This window comes from Nelusetta ayraudi, unplaced genomic scaffold, assembly GCF_046127955.1.
Source record: "Nelusetta ayraudi isolate G7.1 ecotype Tasmania unplaced genomic scaffold, CSIRO-AGI_Nayr_v1 ptg000100l, whole genome shotgun sequence".
Classification (NCBI taxonomy): domain Eukaryota; kingdom Metazoa; phylum Chordata; class Actinopteri; order Tetraodontiformes; family Monacanthidae; genus Nelusetta; species Nelusetta ayraudi.
The window spans coordinates 1,115,398-1,140,329 of NW_027466150.1; the positions used below are offsets into that span (position 1 = coordinate 1,115,398).

General features: G+C 49.3%; 1 protein-coding gene across 1 annotated transcript in view; it reads left to right on the forward strand.

Moving 5' to 3' along the window:
* The window catches only part of nrxn3b (neurexin 3b), a 272,751-nt gene that overhangs the window by 5,775 nt on the left and 242,044 nt on the right, over positions 1–24,932 (forward strand). Inside the window, exon 2 of the mRNA XM_076048392.1 lies at positions 3,678–3,695. Within this exon, the coding sequence (XP_075904507.1) occupies positions 3,678–3,695 (18 nt within the window). The remainder of the gene's footprint in view (positions 1–3,677; positions 3,696–24,932) is intronic.

Sequence of the window (24,932 nt, forward strand, 5' to 3'; positions counted from 1 at the left end):
AAAAATTAATGGGGGCCACGTTATGGAGTCTCCGGGATACCTGGGGACTTTTAGTCGGTCCGCAGTGATATATGCATAAGGTCAAGGTTATTACGAGCCGCGCTGGATTGTTCGATGAATATGGAAAATGATTTTTCTCACCCACTCCCTACGAAACCCATCTCGCACATTAGCAGTAAATGTTTGCCTCGGAAGGAAAAAAAAAAAAGGAAGAAGAAAAAATAATTGATGGAAGGCCAGTAATTGAAGGGCAAACTGTTAGAGAAGTGCTAAAATGGCGCCTTCAAGCTTAGCCCGGGGATTAATAAACAGACATGAGGGGGGAAAAAATGACAGTTACAATAATCTTACCATGAAAAACTAGGTCACGGGGAGGGGAGGAAAAAAAACGGTGCAGTGTGGTGACGGCGGCGGTGGTGATGGTGGTGGCGGTGGGGGTGGGGGTGGGGGAGAGTCGGCTGATTCCAGCGCGGAGGGCATTTGTGTCTAGTGCCCGAGCTGAAAATAACGCGGCGTTGGATTTGAGGCAGGCCATGTTTCTGGTAAAATAGAGCAGGGGGGATTACGCTCGGACCACATGTCCTCGGCAGCACATTGGCTTGTTCCGGCCGCTTTGACATCTGGGTGGAGACCGGGAGGGGAGGGGAGGGGGGGGCGGGTTGGAGAGGGGAGAGTGAGAGAGAAGGGGGGGATTTTATCTAAATGAGGCAGCGAGCGCTTGGACACGCACGCAGCGGCAGCGTTAGCATACGAGGCGGCGATTCTTTTTTTTTTTTCCTGAACGCGACGGGCGTTTTGCAACGTCAGAGAGTTGAAGGCGGGGCAGGGGAGGGAGGGGTGGTGGTGGTGGGGGCGGGGGGGGGGGCAGCGGGGTAGAATGGAGGAAGCACGCATGAGGGGTCTCCGCTGGAGCGCCGTCTTCCGTCCACCGGGTCGCCCGTCCCCTCCTCCGATTTTCCGCTCGGCCCCCCCCCCTCCAATGTCACCCTCCACATGCAGCGACCATTTTGGACCTTAACCATCGGGGGCGGGGGGGAAATAAATAAATAAATCACAAACCGTTTCAAATGTCCTCCGCTGGCTCCGCGGCACGATTTGCCTTTTCGGAAAAGGTCCAGCGTGTAAGATTTGGCAGCACCTAGTGGTGAAAAATGAATAAATACCTGTGTTTTGCAAGCAAAATACACCTTTTTTTTTTGGATAATCTGACGCATTTTGGCCTTCGATTGTGTTACCCGCAGCTCTCTGATGATACATTAACCAATCAGGCTGCAGTCGTCGAACCAGGGAGGATAGCCGGTATTGTTCTCTGCGTTTAGCGCCACCTCCCTCCCTCCCTCCTTCCTTCCGAGAGCCTCCGGGGGACCACGTCCAGGTCTTCAGCGGAGCATTTGTCCTAGAGGAGGTGACAGCACGTTAACCTGGTACATGTTTTGGGTGATTGTGGTTTCTGTGGGTGGGGGTGCAACGGGGAGTGCGCAATAGCAGGACGACTGCAGCCGCCTCGTCTCTCTGCAGCGTTTGGGGAAAAAAAGCCACTCCAACGTTAATCCCTGTTTTTTCCGGGGTCATTTTTTGGGGGATTTTGTATCGTTTCTTCCAGCAGCTGTGACGTCGGCGGAGAAAAAGCACAAAACCCAGATGGGGGCCACTGCTAGAGTTTATCTCCATTAAAAATAAAGCAAAAAACAATCATAAAACACACACGTTCTCTCGTCCATTTCTGCTTTGTCGATTCCTGCAAATGCAGCTGGACCTCTCAAAGACCAAAAAGATGCGTTCCATCGTTTGGCCAGCAGGGACCGCCAAAAATGGTTGCAGAAAGTCTCAGAATCTTTGGCTGCCAATACGGAAGAGAGGGCGCAAAAAATCACCAGTAAAAAGAATTTAGCCAATAGGCCCTGATGTCCATTGTCTGATCTGGTCCGAAATCAAACAAACATGGCCATGAAGTCGTGGGCGTGGCTGCGGTTCAACAGTCAAGTGTAGTCAGCTGTAGTTGTTACCTCCCACACCACCCAAATATGGAATCAAATGACTTTGAAAATAAACTGAAAACTCACCGTGAAAAATAAATAAATAAATAAATCTCGAGGCTTCGAAACACCTGTTCGCAAACCAGTGGGTGGCGCCGCAACGGCTCCCCCCCCCATCTGGTCATACAGTCAACGGGTGCAACACAGCGCATAGGTATTGCAGGGGAGACTGAGAGTTCTTTAAGTTTCCTTTTATCTTCAAGGACAAAGTGGAGCATCTCCTCCGACCAGCCTCCCTGGCTGCTCCGTTATCTGTAATTTTTCACTGGCTGGATTTGAAAGCTAACTTGCTGTGTGTATAAGCCTGATGGGAACTGCCCCTCCCTGAGCTCCTCTGCAGACTGCTGAAGTACTGCAAGCAAAAAAAAAGAAAAAACCCTCTCATGGCCATTCAACTTTGAGTGTTCCTTATTCTTCCAGTGAGCTGTTCAGAATTCCAATCACAAAACACATATGAGAAAAGAAAAGAGTATAAAATTGACATAACTGACGCTTGGCTAAGCCCCTCCCTTAAGCGGTCACTGTCCAATCCTAAATTAGGAGCTAGCTTAGCTGGCGGACTTCTCGCCCAGCGTTGCAAATCCCACTACAATGAGCTTCCTCAAGCGAGTCGTCGTTTCGGAAGATTCTGCAACTCAGACTGTGAAGAGTGAAAGTATCAGCTGCATCCTCAAACATGCCTGTGTGTGTGTTTTTCTTCACTTCAGTCTCAAGTATTTTTTTGACTTGGGAAAAGACGTCCGGTGGTGCGCTGGCCCACACAACAACTCAATCCCCAGCTCCGCAGCTGCTCCGGGGGATCCCTGAAGGACTCGGCATGCTGGGATGTCTGAACGCTTGCATCATGACTGGCAAGAAGAAGAAGATTGGAGACTCTGTTCCACATCCGCCGAGAATTCCCCTGAGATGTCCGTCTGAACTCGATGCCTCTCTTTTTTTTTTTTTTTTTTTTTTGTTTGTTTTTTAAACCTTTTTATTTTCCTTTTTACTCCCGACTTCCGCTGAGCGTTCCCCTCCACGGAGAAAAACCCTCACACACAAACGGCTCGTGTCAAATTCGGGTCAGCGCCTCAGAAAAGAAAGCCGGGTGTGGTGTGTGAGCAGGATGGTGAAGACAGGAGGAGGAGGAGGAGGGCATGGGTCCGACAACCAAACTTCCTGACATCCACAAACCTCACGGCGCCGTGAATCCGCCCCGCTGTTGCGGATTCACGCTTTGCAGCGCGCGTGAGGAACCCTGTGCGATGACAAAGGGAGAGGAATATTATGCTGTGCTAGTAGACATTCAAATATTCGAATGAAGAGTTTCCTGTTCTGCTGCTCCTCAATCTGGTTCCGTGAGAAGGCGGGACAGATGAAATGATGTGTTTCACTATGTGTTGTTGTTTTTTTTTTCTCCTCCACAGGGGTTTAAACCGACGCCTTCTCTTTAATCTGTTTGTTATTTTTAAACAGGCATGTCAAGGGGCAGCTCGCTGCACCTTCACATGCAATCAGAGGTGTGCGCGTGTGGGGTTTGTTTTGCATGCGCGCAGACGCATGCAAACGGGAGCTGTAGTGTGACGCTAACGGACTCTTCTCCTTCTCCTCCTCCTTCTCCTCCTCCTTCTTCTGTCCATTTCCCGTGACGTCGCCCCGCAGCCCTTCCGAGACAACCAGGTGAGTTTCACTTTTGAGGGGCCCAACTCCAGAAACACTGTGTTCACGTCGAGTTGTGTAATGCTAAAAATAAATAAATAAATAAATAAATCAAGGAGACGAGAAGGCAACAGCGAGGAGTTTTTAATTCTGCATTCAAACGTCTATTTGAGTCAGGCTTTGTTTTAGAATATATATGCACATATATATATTATCCGTCATTCACCTGTTTCTACAGAAAGCTTTCAAACGCACTCAGGGAAGCTTTCGCATCTCGGTGTGCTCGCCATGCTTTGCCGGCCGTGCAAAACATGCACAGAGACAATACAGGCGCAAGTATTGGCGTGTTGCTCAATTTCTCCTCCTCTCTTTCTCTCTGTCTCTCTGCGTCGCATTTTCTTCTTCTCTTCAAGGCCTCGCGCACCTGAAGGCAGAGCAAGGTACTCTATTCTTTCCTTGGTTTCATTATATATAAGTATAAATATAAATATATATACATGGTGTTGTTTGTTTGGGTTTTTTTTTTCTCTGCACTGACTGCCTGGTTTTGGTTTTGGGGCGTTTGTTGCTACCTGTCCGTGTTCATTTGCGTGTTGCAGTGTTTTTGCTGCAGAGAACTGGGTTGCTGCTTCTGTTTGTGTGTGCGTGTGCGTGTGTGTGTGTGTGTTTTGCGAGGGTCACGTGCATGGCGTATTTATTTTTTGTTTTGTTTTTCACCTCCTCACCTTCGCCTCCACCTCCCACCCCCCCACACCCCTCCTCCTCCCATGACTCTGTGTCTCCTCGCCCATTGTTTCAGCCGCTCTTCCTCCGCCGATTACATAATTGTGCACTGTTTTCAGCTCCGCTGCGGCAAATGTGCAGCGACACACTGCACTGCTCCTGAGTGACCTCCGCAGCACAGAGGAAGAGGGGGAGGGGAAAGCAAAGGGAAAGGGGAATAATACAAATGTGACTCTGATTGTCGGATGAAGACGCGTTCATTCTGAAGAAACCCGAAATGGAGTCAGTTTGTGGCAAGCAAGGGTGTTTTCTTAGAAAAATAAATCTTGATATTAATCTCAGATTAGGTGGGATTCATAGGGTGCTTTTACTTTGAAAAGACATGTTCCAAATCAATCCGGGGAGGTTGTGTGGGAGGTTTTTGATTGCGGTCGTTGACCTGAGGTGAAACAAATCAGTGGAAAACAAATGCAGGGATAGGCTCCGCCCCCTCAGCGTGAACCAGCGTCCTCTATTGGGCGACCCCGGCCCGTCTTTGAATCCCTCAATCTAAAATGCTCTTTGAAATTAAAATTCTCGTTTCCATTGTTTAATTCCCCACCGTCAATGCTGAAAATTACAATATGAAAGAAAAAAAAAAAGCCTTCCCTGACGATGTCGAGTCGACCTTGTTGACCTTGGGGAGCCGCGGCCGCAGCAGGCCCCCCCCCCCCCCGAACCGACTCGATGCGAGGGGGAGGTTTTTGCAAGGTTTGGAGTGAGAGCGGTCAGTGAGTGAGTGGTCACCTCGTGACATTTCAAAACAAGAACGGCGGCGGCGCTGAAAGGTTTTCTTTCGCTTTCCACCCCCCCCCCCCCACCCCCCTCACCCTCACCCCCCTCCCCACCCTCCCCACCACCACCACAGCCGCACTTCACCTTCTCTGCAAAACCAAAAAACACACAAACAAACGGCGAGGACGCTCCTGTGATCTGTGATTTATTTTTTTCTTTCAATGTTTGTGTTTCCCGTCGCTGCCGTGCACGACTGTAAACAGACTGTGTGTCGTGTCAGCTAGATGGGTGTGTGTGTGTGTGTGTGTTTGGGGTTGGGTTGGGGGGGGTTGCTGGGAGAGGAGGAGGCGGCGGCTCACTGTCAACTAACAACGGCTTATCCCCACTTTTCTCTCTCTCTCCCTCTCCTCTCCCGACGCTCCACACGCGGGCGGATGACACTCTTCCCTCTTTCATCTCTGCGGACCCCCCCATCCCTCCCTCCTCTTCGGGAAAAAAAAAAAAAAAACTGTAGGTAGAAACAAAGGTACAGCACTTTTTCTTCTCTTACTTCCCCACTAACCACCACCACCACCACCACCACTCTACTGTACTGTACTCTTCTACACCTGTGCTGCTCCAGCTGTCTGTGTCTGTGTGTGCGCTTGTGTGTGTGTGTGTGTATGCGTGCGTGTGCGCGCCGCCGGTTAATCATTCATCACTCAGTGCTTATTAGATGTGTGCGCACGCTCGTCCGTGTGTCTGTGAGGGGAATCGGAGGGACTTGCTCGGCTCCAGCTAACGAGCCCACACCTTTTACCCTTGCGTGACGCCAACCGGTGATGGAGGAGCGCTGAGCCGAGGTGGGAAGAAAGAGATAAGATATATGAATATATACATGAAGAGATATATGTTGGTTTTTTTTCTCCCACTTGATTATCGCTGCGTGATTCGAGGGGACGCGTAGGAGTGCTGGTGGCCGAGGTCGTGTTGATGGCCTGTGTGGAGCGCCGCCTCATGATTGATTTATCAAAGCTCTGCCAACTACACTGTGTGTGTGTGTGTGCGTGTGTGTGTGTGTGTGTGCGTCTGTGCAAGGGTATTCCCCTGATTCTCTATTAAGTTATTTGCTATTAAGTTATAGGCCCTTGCTGCAGCAAGCTTGCCAGCTAGCTGGCTAACTGCCAAAGGAGATGCCTGGCAAATTGTCACTGTTGCTTGACTGCTATGCTAAGTGTTATTAAATAGTTTTTTATAGAATTTCTTTTTTTTTAAACAAGTCAAGTGAACGGCTTGACTGGTCATGTGACTCGTGACGTCACAGAGATCCCTGATACCCTGCTGAGGCCACTCTTAGGTTGGGGATAACAATAAGCTACTAAGTAAAATCCAGCGTTTCATTTGTTTTCCCCTGCAGGAGGCTGTAAACAGAGGGCAAAAAAATGCAGTTTTCTGGCAAATCTCTGGAGATTCATTGTTCAGGCCTGCTCCACCAGATTCCAGGATGAAAAAAATTATAGAGGACCCTCGGAGGACGGCCCTCTGGTTCTGACGATCCTTTATTGTGTTAGCACGATGACGTGTGGAAGGTCAGCGTCGCCCAGGGCGGGTCCCTGCGCTGCGAGATTGATGCCTCCGCTGATGTTTGCATGCACTGCAAATGGCACAGAGGTCAGAGGTCACCGGGAGAGTATAAACCCCAGTGGAGGAGTGACGGGAGGGAGGTGTGTCAGTATTGGGACGGGCGGTAGAGGGGGGAAAAGGCTGGAGGAAAATGGGGCCAGGGCGGTGGAGAGCATTTTCTCATCCTAGAATAAAAAAATGAATAAATAAATAAGAGAGAGCACCGTGAGCCGCCTCGCTGCACCCCGAGGGAGCTACCGCTGAGTTTTTTCTGTTTTCCCTCCTCGGTCGCTGCTCGTTCCCAGCGCAGCAGCTGCAACCTCTATTTCCTTCCCTCTGCCCCGCCCTCTGCACGGACGGCTAGTAGCAGCTTCTTACGAGATGCGTGGCAGCGACCCAAGCAGCGTGCTCCAGTTAGCGGAGTTTGTTCAAGTTGTTCGGTCTTCAACATTCAAGGCGTCCTCGGGTGTCAGACTACATACGCGCTTGGCTTCCATCCTAGAAGAAAAAAAAAAAAAACAGACCTGAGTATCACGTTATAATGTAAAACTATCCCGTTTTTACGTGATAAGTTTTACGTTATAACGCGATACTGTCACGTTATTTCGGGATAATTTTCACGTAAAAACCTGAAACTTTCACAAAAAAACGTTAAAATTGTCACGTAAAACTTGAAACCGTCACATTATTTTGTGATGACTTTCACCGAAAAATGTGAAACTTTTACGTTATTTCGTGGCCATTTTCACGTTATAATGTGAAACTGAGCCCTGTTTTATTTCTAGTGTGCTACCGTGCTACTGTGGAAGCGCATCAACTGGAGCTGATTGAAAACGAACCCCACAATTGGACAGCGATTCACTGACGCCAGTTAAAAGTTCTCCGGATGCATCACAATAAATGCCCTCAGCGCAGTGAAATAGTATTATTGTTGCATTTTCTAAGCTAACATAGGAAATTACCGTTGTGCTACTCCAGACAGGAGATGCAAGGGTTTACTCAATACTTGGTGGTAATGGCTTAATTGAGGGGATTCGTGAAACCCCGACCGTACTCGGCCGTCCATCACAACAGGCCTCTTAAATGTCAACCTCGCCGACCGCCGATACCGACGTCATTATTTTCCCCACGGCGTCTCGTCAGCCGTGCGGTTTGGCTCGAAACACCTGAGCAGGTGGTTTTCATCACGGTGTGTCCGTCAGTCCTGCGCAAGGCCCGGAAGAATTCCATCTGAGGGCTTTATCTCGAAAGGATGAAAGAAGAATGGTGTCTGGTGAGTCATATGGCTGAGACATGGTGGCGACAGGCAAAGACCTCACAATGCGATGCCTTCCTGCAGGGTTTTCATTTTGTCAGCTGTAATTTGAAACCTTTTTTATCAAATCCACAGGCTGGTTCTGGTAATTGCAGCGGCTTCCTGTTTGGTCAGGGAAACGGACGCTGTGTTCCAATTCATGCGCTGCCCCTTTGGCACGGTTGAGGGCCAGATATTTATTCTGAGCTGCATTAATTTCTATAATTCAAACCAAATTTCAAAGCTGTGTTTTGCACTTATGACTTTTTCCACAGATGAAGGCCTTCTATAACTTTTATTGGCAAATTAAAAAAAATACTGTTCAGTGTCCTATTTGAAATAACTTGCATACTACACCATTTTGTCACTTCTGCTGTTGAACCATTAGACTGCAACCATTTTGTTTTTATCCGCCCCCCCCCTCCTTCTTCTTCTATGGCTTTTTTTGGACAGCAAGTTAGAAACTGACAGTAAAGATAGTAAAGGAGACAGTTTGTCACAAAGGGACTCACTTAAAATGTCTTTATAGGAGCATGTTTCCTAGCTAGCAGATACTAACAATTGCTAGCTTGCTAATGTTGTCGCGAAATTTCCGCTACATTGGAGCACTAATTATGCTCATCATTTCAACAAAAAATGCACTGTTGTACCTTGGAGCAGGTTTGCTAGCTAGCAGATATCTAGCATGCTAGCCCCAGTTTTTCTACTTTGGAGTTTTCTGATGTAAATTTTTTTTTTTTTTAAATAGCACACATACATTTTCAAAACACGTCCAGCACTTCTGTTCCTCACAAATATTAAGCGTCCAGTAAGTCCATAATATTCAGGCGTGGAACACATAAAAGAATGCCTTCCCCTGTAATGGAAGTGCTTTTCAGTCTCCGGGGGCGGACCGACTTAGAGCGCTGGCTGTGTTTGCTTCGGAACAAAACTTGGCAGCGAGGGCTGGTCACCTCGGAGAGCTGCGGGAGGGAGGGAGGCAGAGAGCGAGGGGGAGGCATTATGCCTGAGTCTAATCCCCCTGCAGGAAGGCTTAGGACTAAGAACTTATTCTCCACTTCTGGAGTCACTTTTTACTAATTACTGCCGCCAAAGTCGTGCCGCCAAAGTTCATACGGACGGATTCACCAACTCCCCTACCCCTGTACCCCTACCACGTCTGTCCCTCCCTAAGTCACTTACATACATTTTCCCACCAGTCGTCCTCTCACTCCCACTTGGGATTCTGGCTCTCTTCCTCCTCCTCCTCCTCCTCCTCCTCCGTCCTCTGTCTCTGGAGTTCAAAGCGCCGTGACCGTCGTGAGCCTCACTTCCTGCTACAGGCTCAAGACTGGCGGTGCCGTTGCCGGTGCACTGTCCGCGGCTGCTGTCGGGGCTTCGGTGGGATTTGTGCAGAGCCACAACCCCCCCACCCCACACACACACACACACACACACACACACACACACACACCTCATTCCATCCGCTGCACTCTGCCGCTTCCTAGCAGAAGATCATCTCGTCCGCTCTCAGGCAGTGGCTTCAGGCAAATGGCAAACAAACAGACTTTAGTGGATTCCTCCCCCCCAGAGGTCGGGATCAATAAAGTCTTATCTTATCATACCACCCAAAAGGGTAGTTTGCCCCAGAAAAGAAAATTTTCCTCATTTTATTTAACCCAACACTGTCAGTCTAGAGTCTGGTGATGTTTTCTGAGCCCTGCAGCCGTTCCGTTCCTTCGCAACGATCTTCTATCGCAAACGTTGAAGGCGCAGTTCTCCCTGGAATTAAATTAAACCAGTTTACTGGTTGCCAATGAGTTCATGGAGGCTCCGGCGACATTTCCTCATCCGCGTAATCCTGGAGATTCAGAGTGGAAGCCTGATCCGCTGTAGTCTCCTGGTCGAGAGGCTACGTTCACGTGGACATTTTTGTGAACTGACTTGTTGTATTGGTGAGCGCTAGCAAGAACTGTCACCACCAGTCCAGGAGGCCACAGCGGACATTTTTTAGGCAAAAACATGGTGTTTAATTAAATGAATTCAGACTGCAGAGTCTTGGAAACATTTGAACACCAACAGGACGTCCAGAAATTCAGATAACTTGGCGGTGGATCGCTATTCCGACAAATCGCTGCCCAATTGTAACTTTCTTTCTTTTTTTTTTTTTTCTTTAGCATTTAATAAATCCCAAGACATCCGTTGGCAGTTCTGTGCTATTTTTTTGTTATTATTATTTTTATTTTTACACTTCTAAGAGGTGCCTGGATGACTCAGTGGTCTGAAATGCAAACATATATGGAATTCATTTTGTTAGCAGCTTTATTATTTTGGAGCGGCGCAGCTAAAAGAAAACCCGGAAACCTTTCCAGACGGTTCAGATGCTGACAGTTGAAAAGGGAATCTTGCCGCAGAGAGAATCTTTTGTAGTGGAGCCGAACACCCTGGTGTGCAAGAATCGCTTTCTTCCCTCCGTAACTGAATCAAAGACGGTTTTTTTCTCTCTCTCTGTCAAACCTCACACTTGAGTTGTGTTTCACCGACGCTTTTTTTCCCCCCACGTCTCTGATGGCACTTGTTTACCCCGCTGACCCAACGGCTACGTGTGGGAAAACGCTGGGTTACCGTGTTTGGAGCCGCTGGGAGGGAAGAAACCGGGAACAAAGAGGTTTTTCCTGCCAGGTTGACGGACACCAGCTGGCCCTGATTGAGGCCTGGCCGCTGTTGTTCGGGCTCCTGATAACCGGCTCTTAACGCCCAGACGCTCCCCCGAAGATTGAGTTTAACTTTGCCTCTTCCCATTACTCGCCTTGTAACGACGGCAAGACGCCCGAGGGTTGGATTTCAGAGTCGGTCAATTGGATTTTCGGGGGCCGACCAGCTGAGGACGGCAAAAGCAGAGGCACGTGTTTGCAGCTGAGGATTGCCCTGATTCACCTTGAATGACTTCTTTTGAACTGATCTTCCCAAAGGGCGGCTCAGCAAAAACTTGGGTAGGGTCCAACAAAACATCGGTTTTGCCAGGAAACTAAAACCCAGTGGAAGGCTACAAACAGAGGGCTAAACACATTGTTTTCTGGAGATTTGTAGATTGGCTCCACTGGTGTCCAAGATGGGCAGTTAAAAGGAATGGACCTAATGTTGGACCTGGAGGCAGATCTGTTGAATCCTTTATTATTACTCGTGTAGCCAAACTCTTGCTGCTCAGACAATTACGTCGTCTCGAACGACCTCAGAACGTTTTTCTTGATTCCTCCGTTGCTGTTTTGGACCTCCACCCCCTCCTTCCTCTCCTTCTTCCCATCGTCCTCCTTCCTCTCCTTCTTCCCCTCCTCTTCCTCCTTCCTCTCCTTCCTCTCCTTCTTCCCCTCCTCCTCCTCCTTCCTCTCCTTCCTCCCCGGCTCCTTTATTTCGTTCTCCTTGATTTTTCTGTTACTTGGCAGTTTGTTTTCTATCCCAGTTGCTTTCGTCTGTTGTCATGTCGCGTCGGGATCTTGTCCCCTGTCCTCCTCCCACCCCGCCTTCTACCCTTCCCCCCCGACTCACCTCCCCCCAGCCATTTCTGGTTCCTCAGATGATGAGGCAGCGGTTCACGGGGCCGCGCACGACTCTCAAGTCGCGCAGACGGCAACTTGACCGACCGATCGAAGGACGCTGATGGCGATTGGTCATCCGTCCACCTCCCCCCCTCCTTCTCCCCCTTTCCTGGTGCCCGTCCACTCTCCTGCTTCCCTCCCTCTGTTGTCTCTCTGAACGCTGACCTCTGGGATCAGCCGAGCAAAACTGATTCCACTTTTTCACGGATCACGAGTGCGTCAGCAGTTATGCAACGGCCAGGGAGAGAGAGAGAGAGAGAGAGAGAGAGAGAGAGAGAGAGAGAGAGAGAGAGAGAGGGAGGGAGAGAGAGAGGGAAGACACAGACAGAGGGAGAGAGACTGAGGGAGGGAGGGAGGAAGGGAGGAAGGGGGGAGAACATGAATATGTAAGTGACATATTTGTCCGTCTTTGTTTTTTCGCGCGCGCCTGCTCCAAACTCGACAGGGTGTCGCTCGCGGTGGAGCTGCCACCTTGACACAATGTTTCCAACGTTTGCCTCAGAAGAAGAAGAAGAAGAAGAAAAAAACAACACTCCGACTCGCGTCTTTGGCTTAGCTGCCGAGCGCGCCTCAAATATCCAGAGGCGGAACGCGGCGGCAAACAGATCTGTTTACGTGTGCGCGCACAGAAGCGCCTTCGCAGCAGCGGAGAAACAAGGACTGAAACACAGACCTGGGGGGGATTAAAAATCGCCGTGCTGCAGCAAAAGGAGTCTGCGTGCACGCACACACGTGCTCCTGCCGTCGCATGGAAGAATGAGTTGGTAAAAATAAGACGCGGCTGAGAACCACGTTCTTTCTTCCCTCTTTCTTTTTTCCCTCCCCTCCTTCTTCCTATACGTCGCGGCGCACTGAGTGAAAACATTAGTGGCTGGAAAACTGAGGAGTGTTTTTGTCAGCCGGAGCGCCTCAGACCTTCTGAGCGGGGATTTGCCAACAAGAAATGGGTTAAGATGTGGCTCGGAGGGCTGCATTGTGAGAGTGCGGGGCGAAGGAAACCTTCCGCTTGTGTGTGTGTGTGTTGGAGGACTGTGAGCGTGCGTGGTGGGTGGTGGTGAGGTTGGGGGGGGGGGGGGGGGGGGGTTGACATGTGTAGATGTGATGGCTGCAGCCATGCATGGATGTTCACACCAGAGAGAAAGTAAACAAACAGGAGAGGAAGTGCGCCGACCTCCGCCGCCTCCTCCCACCGTCTCCCGGCTCCGTTTGGTTATTTTATTGAGATAAAATGAGAGAGAGGGAGGGAAAAAGGTTATTTTTTTTTGCCAGTTTCTCTAAGAGATATCACACACGCACGCTGAGAGATAAAAAAAAAAAAAAAAAGGGCTCAAAGGAGATATAAATAACCAAAGCGGGGTTGTATAAGTAACCTTGCGAGGCAGCTGGATCTCTCACATTTCCGCCGTCTTGAAATCTGGCTAACGCGTTCGGGATTTGGTGCGGAGCGGTCAGCCTCGTTTTTTTTTTTTTTTAACCATTGATTGCGTGTGTATTTTTTGAATAAGACAATCCGCTTCCTTTAAAGAAACGACAGGTGGGAGTTACGAGAGCGTGAGGCGGCTCCTCGGCGAGAGAAATGGAAGGAGAGGAAGAGGAGGGAGAGGGAGCAGCTACTACGAGCCGCCAGCAGCAGCAGAAGCTAAGGCGATTAGCGCCGATGCTAAAGCGCCGCGGCGGCAGCCCTTTATCGCCGCTGGTCGGCATTTTTCACTTTGAAAAAGGGGAACAACCAAACGGCGGCGGCAGACAACGCGGTTCGGCTTCCCTCCCGACTGGCTTTGGCAGGGTTTTGAGAGGAATTCTTTCGGTTGCAGCCGCTACTTCCTGTAGCCACGTAGCGCCGTCCAATTACGCCGCCACACGACACGCATCCTCATTTATTGTCCCCAAATCACTCGGTGGAATCGCTATTGTCTATTCTCTTCCATTCACAGTGGCGCATAATATTCCGGAGTATTTCCTGATTATATTTTTTTCTCCTTCCGTCTCGTTTTCCGTCCTGATAACAGCCCAACCCCCGCGGATTTCACAGCCGGGGATGCTAGCATTGCATTGCATTGTTTAGCAGCGCTCCTGCCTTGGAGAATGGCTGCCTTTCTTCTTTTTTTTCCGCCCTCCACCCCCCCCGACCAAGTACATTTGCGTAGCATACGTACAAGCGCGCTTCCCCGGGAACACCAGGATGATTTATGACGCCCCGTGCAGCTGATAAACGATGAAAGAAATTCATATGAGCGGCAGAAATTTTTATCTACAAGCAACACTGGACACTGGAAACGTACTCGGAGTCGATGGCAGTCTTTTATTTAAAGAATTGGAATGAAGGAGTGAGAGCGAAAAAAGATAATCTACCAATTTTCAACCAAGGGCCGACGTTCTTATTGGGAGAATTTAAAGCCGTCCGCGCCGCGCTCTTTAAAGGGAATAAATATCAGATGAGGTTTAATGATCTGAGAGCAGCGGCTGATAACTTTCTGCCCCGGTCTTGGTGAGGAGTGAGAGAAACAAAAGAAACTGTGTCACGCCTGCTTGAGTTTCTTATTTTCAGACCGAGGTGGAGGACTTTTATTTTGAAAATCCAGCCCTCATCTCCCCCTCCTTGTATCTTACATATCTACAGACAAGGAATAATAATTCCCTGGGTCATTTGCAAAAAGAAGAAAAAAAGTACACGGAGGAAGCTAAACGGAGAATTGATATTCTCCTCCTTCAAGCCTCATAATTGGGTGGATGAGCCGAAGCGCCGCCGCCGACTGGCAGAGACGCCGTCGGAAAATTATCTCAACTCAATTTTTCTTTCCTTTTAACCATGCCATCAATTTACAGCGCGGGTCGGACGTCAAAGCACACCCGCCTCTGTGTGCCGGGGTCACAGAGGCAACGAAAAACCATGGAAAAAATACATTCAGCGCTACCTACCGCCCCCCCCCCCCCCCCCCCCCCAGCCTCACCCCTCCCCCACCCCAGAACGAGACATGGTAGGAGCCGCGTGGCAGCCGAGTGCCCTTGCTCTGCTTATGCAGATGATATGCTAATGAAGCCATCCGACTTGGTTCCGCTCATGTTGTGCCGCTGCTGCGCCGAGGGAAGAAAAATCAAGCGCTGATCAGCTCCCCATGTTGCTGTGACGCTCTGTGTGTGTGTGCGTGTGTGTGTGTGTGTGTGTGCGTGTGTGCGTGCGTGTGCGTGCGCACGCTCGCTCGCTCCTGCCTCCCGGTCACTCGTGTTTTGGTGTGCGAGCGCGCAGGTTGACGGCGGTGGCGCTAGCGGGTGTCTGGGCTTCGTGCATAATGGACAACGTGAGCTTTTTTTTATTTATTATTACGATTTTTTTTTTCTCTCTTTTTTTTTTTCCATTCTTTTTTCAGAAGGGGATTTCAGCTTGACGGCTAAATCGCCAAGACGTGCCAGAAACTCTCCCGGCGCTCTCTCGAAACAAACCGACTCATGTCGTGACATTTGTGATTCTCCGTTGTTCTTCGTAAAATCGTTCGTCTCAGTCGGGAATTACTCACCTAGCTTCCAGTCCTTCAAAGAGAAAGTGATATTAATAACGGCGGTGGGTGATGCACCAGACGGCCGTCCAGGGTCGAAACTCAAGGTGTTTTTAGTCAGGGCGCATTTCTGACGTTTCTGTTGATTATTATTTCCAGACGTCTGGTATTTCCAGTTTTGGTGATCGCTGTGCTGACATTGACAATGACAGGAATTGGATTTCTTCAGCAACAACAAAAAAAATAAATAAAATAAAATAAATCGAGTTAGCTGAAAATACAGGCTGTTATATGTTGAAGAATGTTGCTGGGTCATCTGATAAAGGAAGAGAAATCTGGGTGGACACGGCACGTCGGCAACTGTATGTACTGTATAATTATTCATTAAAAAAAATAGGATAATAATCATGCAATACATCCTCCATCATCCACTTTCTCTCTCTCTCTCTCTCTCTCTCTCTCTCACTGCTGGTCGGTCGCTCTTGCCCGCCCGGCGCTCCCCTCAACTCTGCGTCGCCTCTCTCTCTGTCCTCTCCCTCATCCCGCCGTCCTTCCTCTCCCACTCGTCCCCGAGTCACTCTCTCGCCCCGGGGCCATTCGTCACGCCCACACCCGCCTCCCCCCGTTCATCTCTGCACTCGCCCATCAGACAGTCATCGCCCCCTCCACTCCCTCTCCTCCCCCGGCGCACCACCGCTCTCTGCTCGTGATTAAGGGAAGCCCACTCCTCGCATTCACTTTTATCTCTGCGCCGGTCATTCTCCTCCTCCTCCTCCTCCTCCTCCTCCACTCCGAATGTTCTCCGCATGTTCTTCAGAGAGCTCCTCGTCCCACATTCCTCGTCAGATCTTTATGTTACCTTCTGGACTCCTGGCCTCCAGGAAACAGTGTAATTAGCCCGCTGGTTGCAGCTTCCTATTTGCTGTAAAACTGATGAAAACTCAGTTGGACCTTTCCACAAGCTTGGAAGACGGAAAAATAAAGAATGGCGTCAATTTTGGTACTTGACCCTAAATTTCAATTGGATCTTGAATATTGAATTTTAAATTCCCGAATTCTAGCCGATTTCAGCTGCTGGACTCCACTGGAGAAGCGTCACGTGATCTGCTGCCTGTTTTTCCCCGTTCTGTTTTTTTGTGGTTAATCCGGGGGGAGAAATGTGGTGGCCCCTTTGTGATGTCACAAAGGGCTAACAAGTGGTGGAGTTCAGTGAGAGGATGGAGGCACGGGTTTGTGATTGGAAAACACCAATAAAAGTTTTTCACTTTTCGATGATGTGGGGACGTTTTTAAACGACGCAGGGCGCTCGCAGAACAAGAAGTGGAATTTTCCAATTTCAGGGACAGTCCAGCGACACAGCTTATTGCCCGAAGCTCCAGTTCAGCCGGTGGCGTCCTGTAACACGGGGCCGTTATCTCTCCCTCTCCAGAACATCTGTGTGTACAGCCGCTGATGGAGCGTCGACTCCCCCGGTCTCCCCACACACACGTGAACCCCGCTCCGGCGAGGTTCCTCAATCAGGACTTTGATTGCGTTTGATCTTTTTTTTTTCTTCTTCTTCCTTTCCTCCTGCTCCTTATCCTCCCTTTCTTAGCCCCGTGCGCACGCATGCCGTTGCTATTGATCCGCGCACGTGCGCAACCCAGACAGGTCTGAGAGATCATTAGCCGTGCAATTAGCCGATGGTTTGCGCAAAAAGAACAAAAAGAAATCGTGATAATGTGCTGAGCCTTTGCGATTGTGATGCCGGATTTGCGTTTCCACAGGTGTGACCCACCCGCTGCAGTCGCAGGTATTCGATACAGGAAGAGGATAAAGAAAAAAGAAAAAAGGCGGCAGGCTAATTGAAAAACGTCTTTATTTTTCACTTGGATCTTTTATTGAATTAGAGCGAGCTCCTCATTTCGTCTTCCCTCTGCCGCCGCAGAGTGTTTTAGTGGATAATCTGGAGCAGAGCTGCGTTGCAGAGGCTTCTTTTTTATTTTTTTACCCCCCTCCCGTCCACCCAATATCTGTTTTCACGCTCATCATGTGGTTTTAACGCCTTGCTCGAAGGCTGCGTCGTGTGTGCAGCTGTTTGGAGAGCGGCAACATCTGTCATCTGCTCAAACTCTGCCTGTTCTGCCTTTGCCGACTTGCAGCACATTTAGCGCTTGGAAACTCGGATGTGTGTCTAAGTGCTTCAAAGCTGTTCCATTAAAATAAAAAAAAATTTAAAAAAAAGACAAAAAAGTTTGTGTCTCTCAACAGAACGCCGAATGATTGTCAGCTATCGCAATGTTGTTATTATCCCCTAAGAAAACATATTGGTCGATACTTATTGGTCAACATATTCAAAGGTCTTCAGTTCTAAAGGTCGTACACAATCCATTTTTAAATCTTGATTTTTTTCATCCTGACTGTGTTGGAGCAGCCTAGCATAACTGATTAGCGCCCAAAACACCTCATTGATCTTCCAGAAAACAGTATCATTCCTCCTCTGCCTACAGCCTTGTGTCCAGCTGGGTTTCAGTTGGGTTCTCCACTTGTTATGAGTGGGTGTGGTCGCTAACGCGGCAGAGAGGTCTCTGTGCCCCTTGTGACATCACAAATGTCTAATTTCCTGAATGGCATGCTTTTTGGCGAACTGAGAAAGGAAGCAAGCAAGAGAAATAGAATAATTGAATTGAATTGAACAATTCATTATACAAGCAAAATTTCAGCTGGTATCTCTGGGGAGTTCGCTGACAGGAAGGAGCCAAAGGTCCTTGTTATAATAATTGGGAAATTTTATTTATTTTTTTCATAATGTGAGACCTTTAAAAACATGTTTTTGAATAGATATTTACATAATTGAAGTTTTTGTAGTGGCCTTTACTGAAATCATTAGTTTAATTGGCAGGCAGACCTGCCACAAGGACCAACGTGGATTCAGGTGTTGACGCGCCTGTTTTGGCGCAGCACTAGTTTCCGTCTGCGCTCCCTCACATTCGACATGGAAAGACACGGACAGTCCAGCGACACAGATGACTGCAGACCTTCTTCACTATCGCTGCTCTGACCGCTAACTTTCTCCTTCTCTTACCCTCTCCCAACACATCTGACGGCTCCAGTTTTTTGACCGGAGTCGGCCGGGGCTCGATCGTGCGAGCGCTCGATATCCCTTTCAAGCGCGACTGCCGTCGATAGCCAACAAAAGGATCAAGCGGGACACGGTGGGAGGGGGGGAGAAAGAGGGAAGGACGCTCGGGCTGTGTTGTAAGTTTCGGGGTTTTTTGGTTGTTTCTTTTTCTGACAAGGATGTTTCATTCTGAATGTGTGTGAGACACAAGAGAGACCGAAAAGGAAACGTTGGAGGCGAAGAGGCCTCGTCGACCCTCCGATGACCTGCGTTGTGAAACGGCTCTTAGCCGCAGAGCATCGCGAGGTTCACAAATGTGTTAACCCGTCAAAACAGGATCATCTGTGTCGTTGGACATGCGTGGGGTCAGCGTGTGTGTGTGTACGTCTGCGTGAGCGAATACCTCAAAAGAGAACGTTTGCTTTTGAACAGATCAGCAGCAGCAGCAGCAGCAGCAGCAGAAGGGGTGACTCCACAGTCAATGTCACACCCTTCATGCGTAATTGGCCCAGTTTGTCATTGCCGATGGCGGAGCCGGGCCTCACTCACGCACACACACACACACTCTGCCGTCGCCGCTCTCCAGCCTTTATTCTCATTAGACTCATTACGTTATCCTGCAGAGAACAGATAAAGTGCGGCGAGCAGCCAAGGTATTGGATGCACCGGGTGGGGGGGCTCGAACTCACGGATTTTCCTTTGAGGGATTCGCTCTGCCTCCGCCGTCGTTGATAAATGCAGGCGCACTTCTGTTTTTTTATCATTATGATTATTAGATTGTCGGTTCAGGGTCGGCAGGTCCGGGGTGTCTTCGAATTTGCTGCTCGGCTTCAACAGGACGGAGATAAATTGTATTTTTCTCTGCTCTATGTCGGGGTTTTTTTTTGTGTTGGGAACTACTTATGGAAATTAGCGTCCTTGCTAACAGTGGAGTATTTACCATAGTTTATTGTACGTATCAGTCCATTAATATCGTCGAAATAAAGACCTAAAGCAGGCAGTTTCCACCAATTAGATGCTTTTACTCTCCCGGGAAGGAAGACCCGATCGTGGCGCCAGTTCAGCTTCTTTAAGAAGTCAAGAAAACCTTTTGAAAGTCCTCTGAAAATAAATGCAGTGGAGGACCTCGTCGACGCTCCCGCCGCTTTGCCGCCGACTGGTCACCACCGATTCTCCGTCTGCGGCTGGTTAAATATTAATGCGAAGAAAACAGTCCCCACTTCCCCGACTCTGCTGGTCCCGAGCGTCTGGCGGCCACGTCCGGGGACGAGGTAAACATCGCTGGCGGATAGTAGACCTGCAGTAAAAAGTTGGAAGTGGCGTCTTTGCATTGTGTTACATTACATTCTCGGATGAGAACAGCTATTATTCTTTGGTCGTTTGTTGTCTTATGCGGCTGGTTGAGGGTTCAACCAATTAGAGGCGACGGTGCATTCAGTTGTCGAAGTGAAGTCTTTTTTCTTTTGGTATTTTAAAAAAATATATTGTGTTCTCATTTTCACTTCAGGTCTAGGTGTGTGTGTGTGTGTGTGTGTGCTTTTGGCTCGTGCCCACGTTTTTTGTTTTTTGTTTTTTGTTTTTTTAAGTCTTTGCGACCCGAAGCGCTGAGGGGGCGACAGTGAGTGAAGCGCCAGTGTCTCTCGGTTAAATGATGGGCTCCTCTCGGCCACTCTGAGGGCTTTGAAACACTAAGTAATTGGTTTTTCTGGCAGAATTGGGCCACGGCTGTAGCTTTGGGCCAGCGCAAACTCCACTTCAGCTCAGGACACCTTCGTAAGAGGCTGGCGCAAGAAAAATGTTGGGGGAAAAGGAAAGATCCGACCATATTTTGACATTTGTTATCCCCTTTTTTTAATAGCCAATTTAATTGCAACATTTCACACTGAACATTGTGTCCTCGTATGCAATCTTGGAAGTGTTTTTTTTTTTTTTTGGACAGCTGATTGATCTGTGGCTTGTTCAGCCCCCACACACAAAAACACCCCGCTAGAGGAGGAGGAAACTCACTCCTGGAAAGGTCATTTCTGAAAGACACAAACAAGGAAAAATAACAACCAGGCCGACAAATCAAGGAAATTGTTGTGAAATATCTGCTGTTAGCCCGTTGCCACATCTTTGTTTGTCATAGACGACTCTCGTGGAGCAAGACTCCTAACTATCCAACATACTCTTCACATAGCATGTTTAACCCTCTGTTTACAGCCTACCGATAAAACCCTGGGTTATAATTCCTTCACTGGTGCGAATGTTTCGTCGTAATATTCCATGTTTGGAAGGAGGCAAAGACGAGTCGGGCTGTCCGGGAATGTTGTCGCTGATTTCCGAGCCTAGGGATATCGATGACATCACAAAGGGCAGAATGTCAAATCTACTTTTTCAATGAGTTTTAGCACACCATTTCTGGGGAGTTTTCAGAGAGGACGGAGACTCGGGGTGAATATTGAACACTGAACTCCGCTCCACTCATAAGGGACCTTTAAATTCTAATTTAATTCACATTGCCGTCCAAGGACTCCACCAGCTGGCTGCAGCGCTCTGCAAATCCGCAGTCTTTTCCTGACGGTTCGCTTCTCGCTGGCTGTGAGTATAATCACATACGGGAGTTTTTACAAATGCGACGTGCGTGTCTCTGTGTGTTTTTCTTTTTTTGTGTTTTCCTCCCACTCCCTCACCCGTCCTGCCTCCCCCCCACCGCCCCCCCTTCCCCAAATCCCCACCCACCCCCTCCCGGTCCCGCGCTGCGCCGCCCCGGCTGTAATTGAGTCATTTTCTCCTTGTTGGAGCCGCTGTCTCCGGCAGGCAGCTGTATCAAGGTGACCTCCCCGCAATTGTTTGGGCCTCTCGTCTCGTGTGTGTGTGTGTGTGTGTGTGTGTGTGTGTGTGTGTGTGTGTGTGTGTGCGCGGTGCGGTGCGGTTGCTTCCCCCCCCCGCCCCCCCGCTGCCTCTTTCTCGGCCGCGCCGACTCGCGAACATAATCACTGCCTTTCTGCGAGCATTGTAAATGGCTCCGATGCCGTGCGCGACACATTATTGGTGACCCTGGACGGCTCGCGTCGCAGTGGGAAATGTCAGCGGAGAGACAACAAGGTATGACAATGAGCGGGAGGGTGATGTAACGCCACGGTCAGCCCCTCCCCCTCCCCCGCCCCCACTACCGCCACCGCCACCGCCACTGCCACCGCCAGATGACTGCGGCCTGCTTTTTACGTCCGGGATGCGAACCGAAGAGGGAGCTGGATGTTCTCTCCTCCCTCGGCAGGAATAATCTCGTCTGTCTCCTGAAGGCGCTAATCCGTCTGTCGGTCCTCGTCTGTTAATCGGTGCGTTAGCGTCTTGCGGGCGGCCCCGACATGCAGAGGGAGTGCGGTGGTGGTGGTGGGGGGGGGGGGGGGGGGGGGGCATTTCATCGATTCGGCTGGAAGGAGATGGTGAAACTTTAGAGAAAAGGTGGATCACAGGCCCCGAAAGGCACAGCAAACACTGTTCTGTCTTTGTTTCCGTTTTCCTGTGTGTGTCTGAGCCAAAAATATATACTTATTGAATCTAGCAATAACTTGCACATTGACATTATTAAGTGCAAGTATGCAATGCAAAAAAAGTTTAACTTTTTTTTTTAAACAAGCAAACTAACAAATGTCTGTCAGTGCCTAGAAAAAAAACCTGGATAACCCCCCCCCCCCCCCCCCCAAAAAAAAAGCAACAACAACAACATACATCTCTGCCTGTTTTGTCAGCTGAGAGCTAAATTTGCCAAGACTGACATTAAAAGTCCCACATTATGGACAAATTGACGTTTTCCACCCTCATACAGACGTGTCCATGACAATATGTATCTCAAAGTGAATTCTTGATGAATTTTTACATTCATTTCATTTTACCATTTACATCATCGACATTTATTTGAATCTCGAGGTCAAGCCCTCATTTTTCAATGATGTCGAGAGTACAGAAACATTCAAATACATGGACAACAGTTACACTTAAAAGCCAAGTTATTGTGAATTGCCGTTTTTAACTGTCCCACACTGATAACTGTGTTTAATTTGAGATTCTGCTGTAAAATATTCCAGCTAGCTGCAGCGGAGCAACAGAAAGCAGTTTTCCCCAAATCAGAGTCCAAGTGTCCCATTTAGACACTGGCTAAAAACTGAAAACAGTGTGGACAGTCAGCACTCAAAAAAAAAAATCAGATATGAGAAGCAACCTGATTTGAATCCGATTCGCCTGCAGTCAGTCTGAACGCAGCCCGTGTGAGGCAAGAAAAGCCAACTGGAATTTCCCCTCCACGCTCGCCTTGCTAACACCGTCACGTTCGATCACGCCGCCACCTGTGAGATCTGGGCCTGCAGTTTGTAATCCCTCCCTTCCGTCCAGTCCAGGTCTCCTGCTCATGTTAATTTCGCTCCCTCTCATCATGTGGCGCCTCGGCACCAGCGGAGACGCTGCCGATCGGCGGGCGAGTCCGCCGCTAAGTGTGTGCGGCTGCCGGCGTTTACGGACATTACGAGGATGATCGCTCCACCCCTCCCCCTCCCCCCCCCCCTCCTCCCTCCCACCCCCCATCCCTCTCCAGCTCATGACTGATTTGGCTCATTAAGATCGAGAGAAGGAGAATTAATTATTGACAGTAAATGAAGCGTGCTGCTGCTGAACCCCCCTCCCCGCCCCCTTCCAAACACACACACACACACACACACACACACACACACACACACACAGCCCTCTCGACCGCTCCAGCGGCGGGGCAGTGAAGTGTGGATGACAGTGGGGCGAAATGAAGAAGGAATGGAGGGAGTTTGTGTGTGCGTGTGTGTGTGTATGAGTGTGTGTGCGTCAGGGCTAATGGAAGCAAAAGAGGGTTGCAGCAGAAGGGGAAAAAAGCAAAAAGGGGGTGGGGTGGGGTGGGGGGTTAATGGAGGAGCACTCAGACAATGGCAGGAGGCCTTAAAGGAATAGTTCACCCCAAATATGAACATTGCACTTTGAGTTTTTCTACTCTGCGCCGCCACGTCGACTCCAGTGAGCCCTGGTGACATCTTCTGACCCGCATAGCAGCACAATGGGTTTGAAAAGGGAAAGAATTCAGGCCACTGATGATCCAGTGGAAGTCTGGGGTTGGCAAAAAAAAAAAAAAAAAAGTGCATTCTTTCATAGTATATTTTGATCATCTAAGATGATTTCTTTTTTTTTCAGACGCTCGGCCTGCTATCTCTTCCCACTGGGGGCTTCTTTGCACTTCACATGCAATTGGCTTAAAGGGGGAATGATGCAAAAACAGAGAAAATGATCCTGGAGGGACTTTTACATTATCTGTTTGACTGACTGCCTGTTTTATGATGATGATGAAGGCCGATGTCATAGCCACTTTTTCAGCCAGACGTCCAACGTCGTGGGGGAGATAAAAAAAAAAAAAAAAAAAGGCTCGCCGGTGTCCTGTGTCCTCCCCATCTCACCATCATTGGAATTTCATTTTTAATTTTTTTTTATTTTTGAGGAGGGGACTTATTGCTTTAAAAAAAAAAAAAAGATGGAGGAGGACACAGGGAGTGAAGGATGGAGAGCCGAGGCCCGAGGGAAGATTAAGCAAAAATAAATACATAGATAAATAAATAAATAAGTGAGAGGGTCAGACATGGAGAGGGTGGTTAGGATTTTTTTTTTTTTTTTGGTTAGTTTGTTTATTTATTTATATTCCCTTTTTTTCGGGTTGGTCCGCATGCTGATGCGTTGCAGGGCATTGTTCAGCCCAGGGAGCCGCAGGGGGAAAAAAAGAAGTATAATCCAGGTCAGGGGGATGGAGGGGAGGGGAGGGGGGAGAGAGGGATGAGGGCAGATAACGCACATGCATGCACACGCACACGCACACACACACACACGCAGAGGCACACAGAGAGGGTCAGAGATTGAGGCATTAAGAGCCAAGAATGCAGGGACGGCTCAGGCCGCAACATAATCACCCCCCCCCCCCCCTTCCGTCGCTGCAGTTCCCACTCTGGCCTGCGGAGGGTCGAGTGAAGGCAGAGTGCAGTGGAGCTAATTCCCACCCCCCCCACCCCTCTCAACTGCATGTGTGTCTGCTGCTCGTGCTGCTGGTGATATTATTGACTCTTCTGGAGGAGCCTTGAATGGAAGGGGAGCAAAGCCACTGGAGAACATCCTTTGCAATTCCAGTGACCTGCTCCACCACCCGATCCCCCCCCCCCACCCCCCACCCCCCACCCCCAACCCCGCCTCCTTTCTCCCTTACATGCAGCCTGCATGTGTGTCTGCTGCTGCTGGTGGTGATATTATTGACTCTTCTGGAGGAGCCTTGAATACAGCAGGCCTGGAGGAGGAGGTGGAGGGGAGGGGGGGAAGCAAAGCCTCTGGAGAACATCCTTTGCAATTCCAGTGACCTGCTCCATCGCCCGACCCCCCCACCCCTTTTCTTGACGTCAGCTATTTCCCATTATCCGGAGTGGCATTTCATTTAGTTTCCATCATTCATCTTCCCCTTTTTCCACATTGGGATTGGGCCTCTTGTGTTGCTGACACTTGGTCCCTTGGTGTGAGCGTGTGTGCAAGTGTGTGTTTGTTTTCTTTTTTCTCTTCTCTCACCGCTTCTCTTCCCATTTTATCCATGTTGCCTCACCTTTCGCCCTCCTCCTCCTCCCCGGCAAAAACCTGCTGGACGTCTCTCTCTCTCTCTCTCGCATG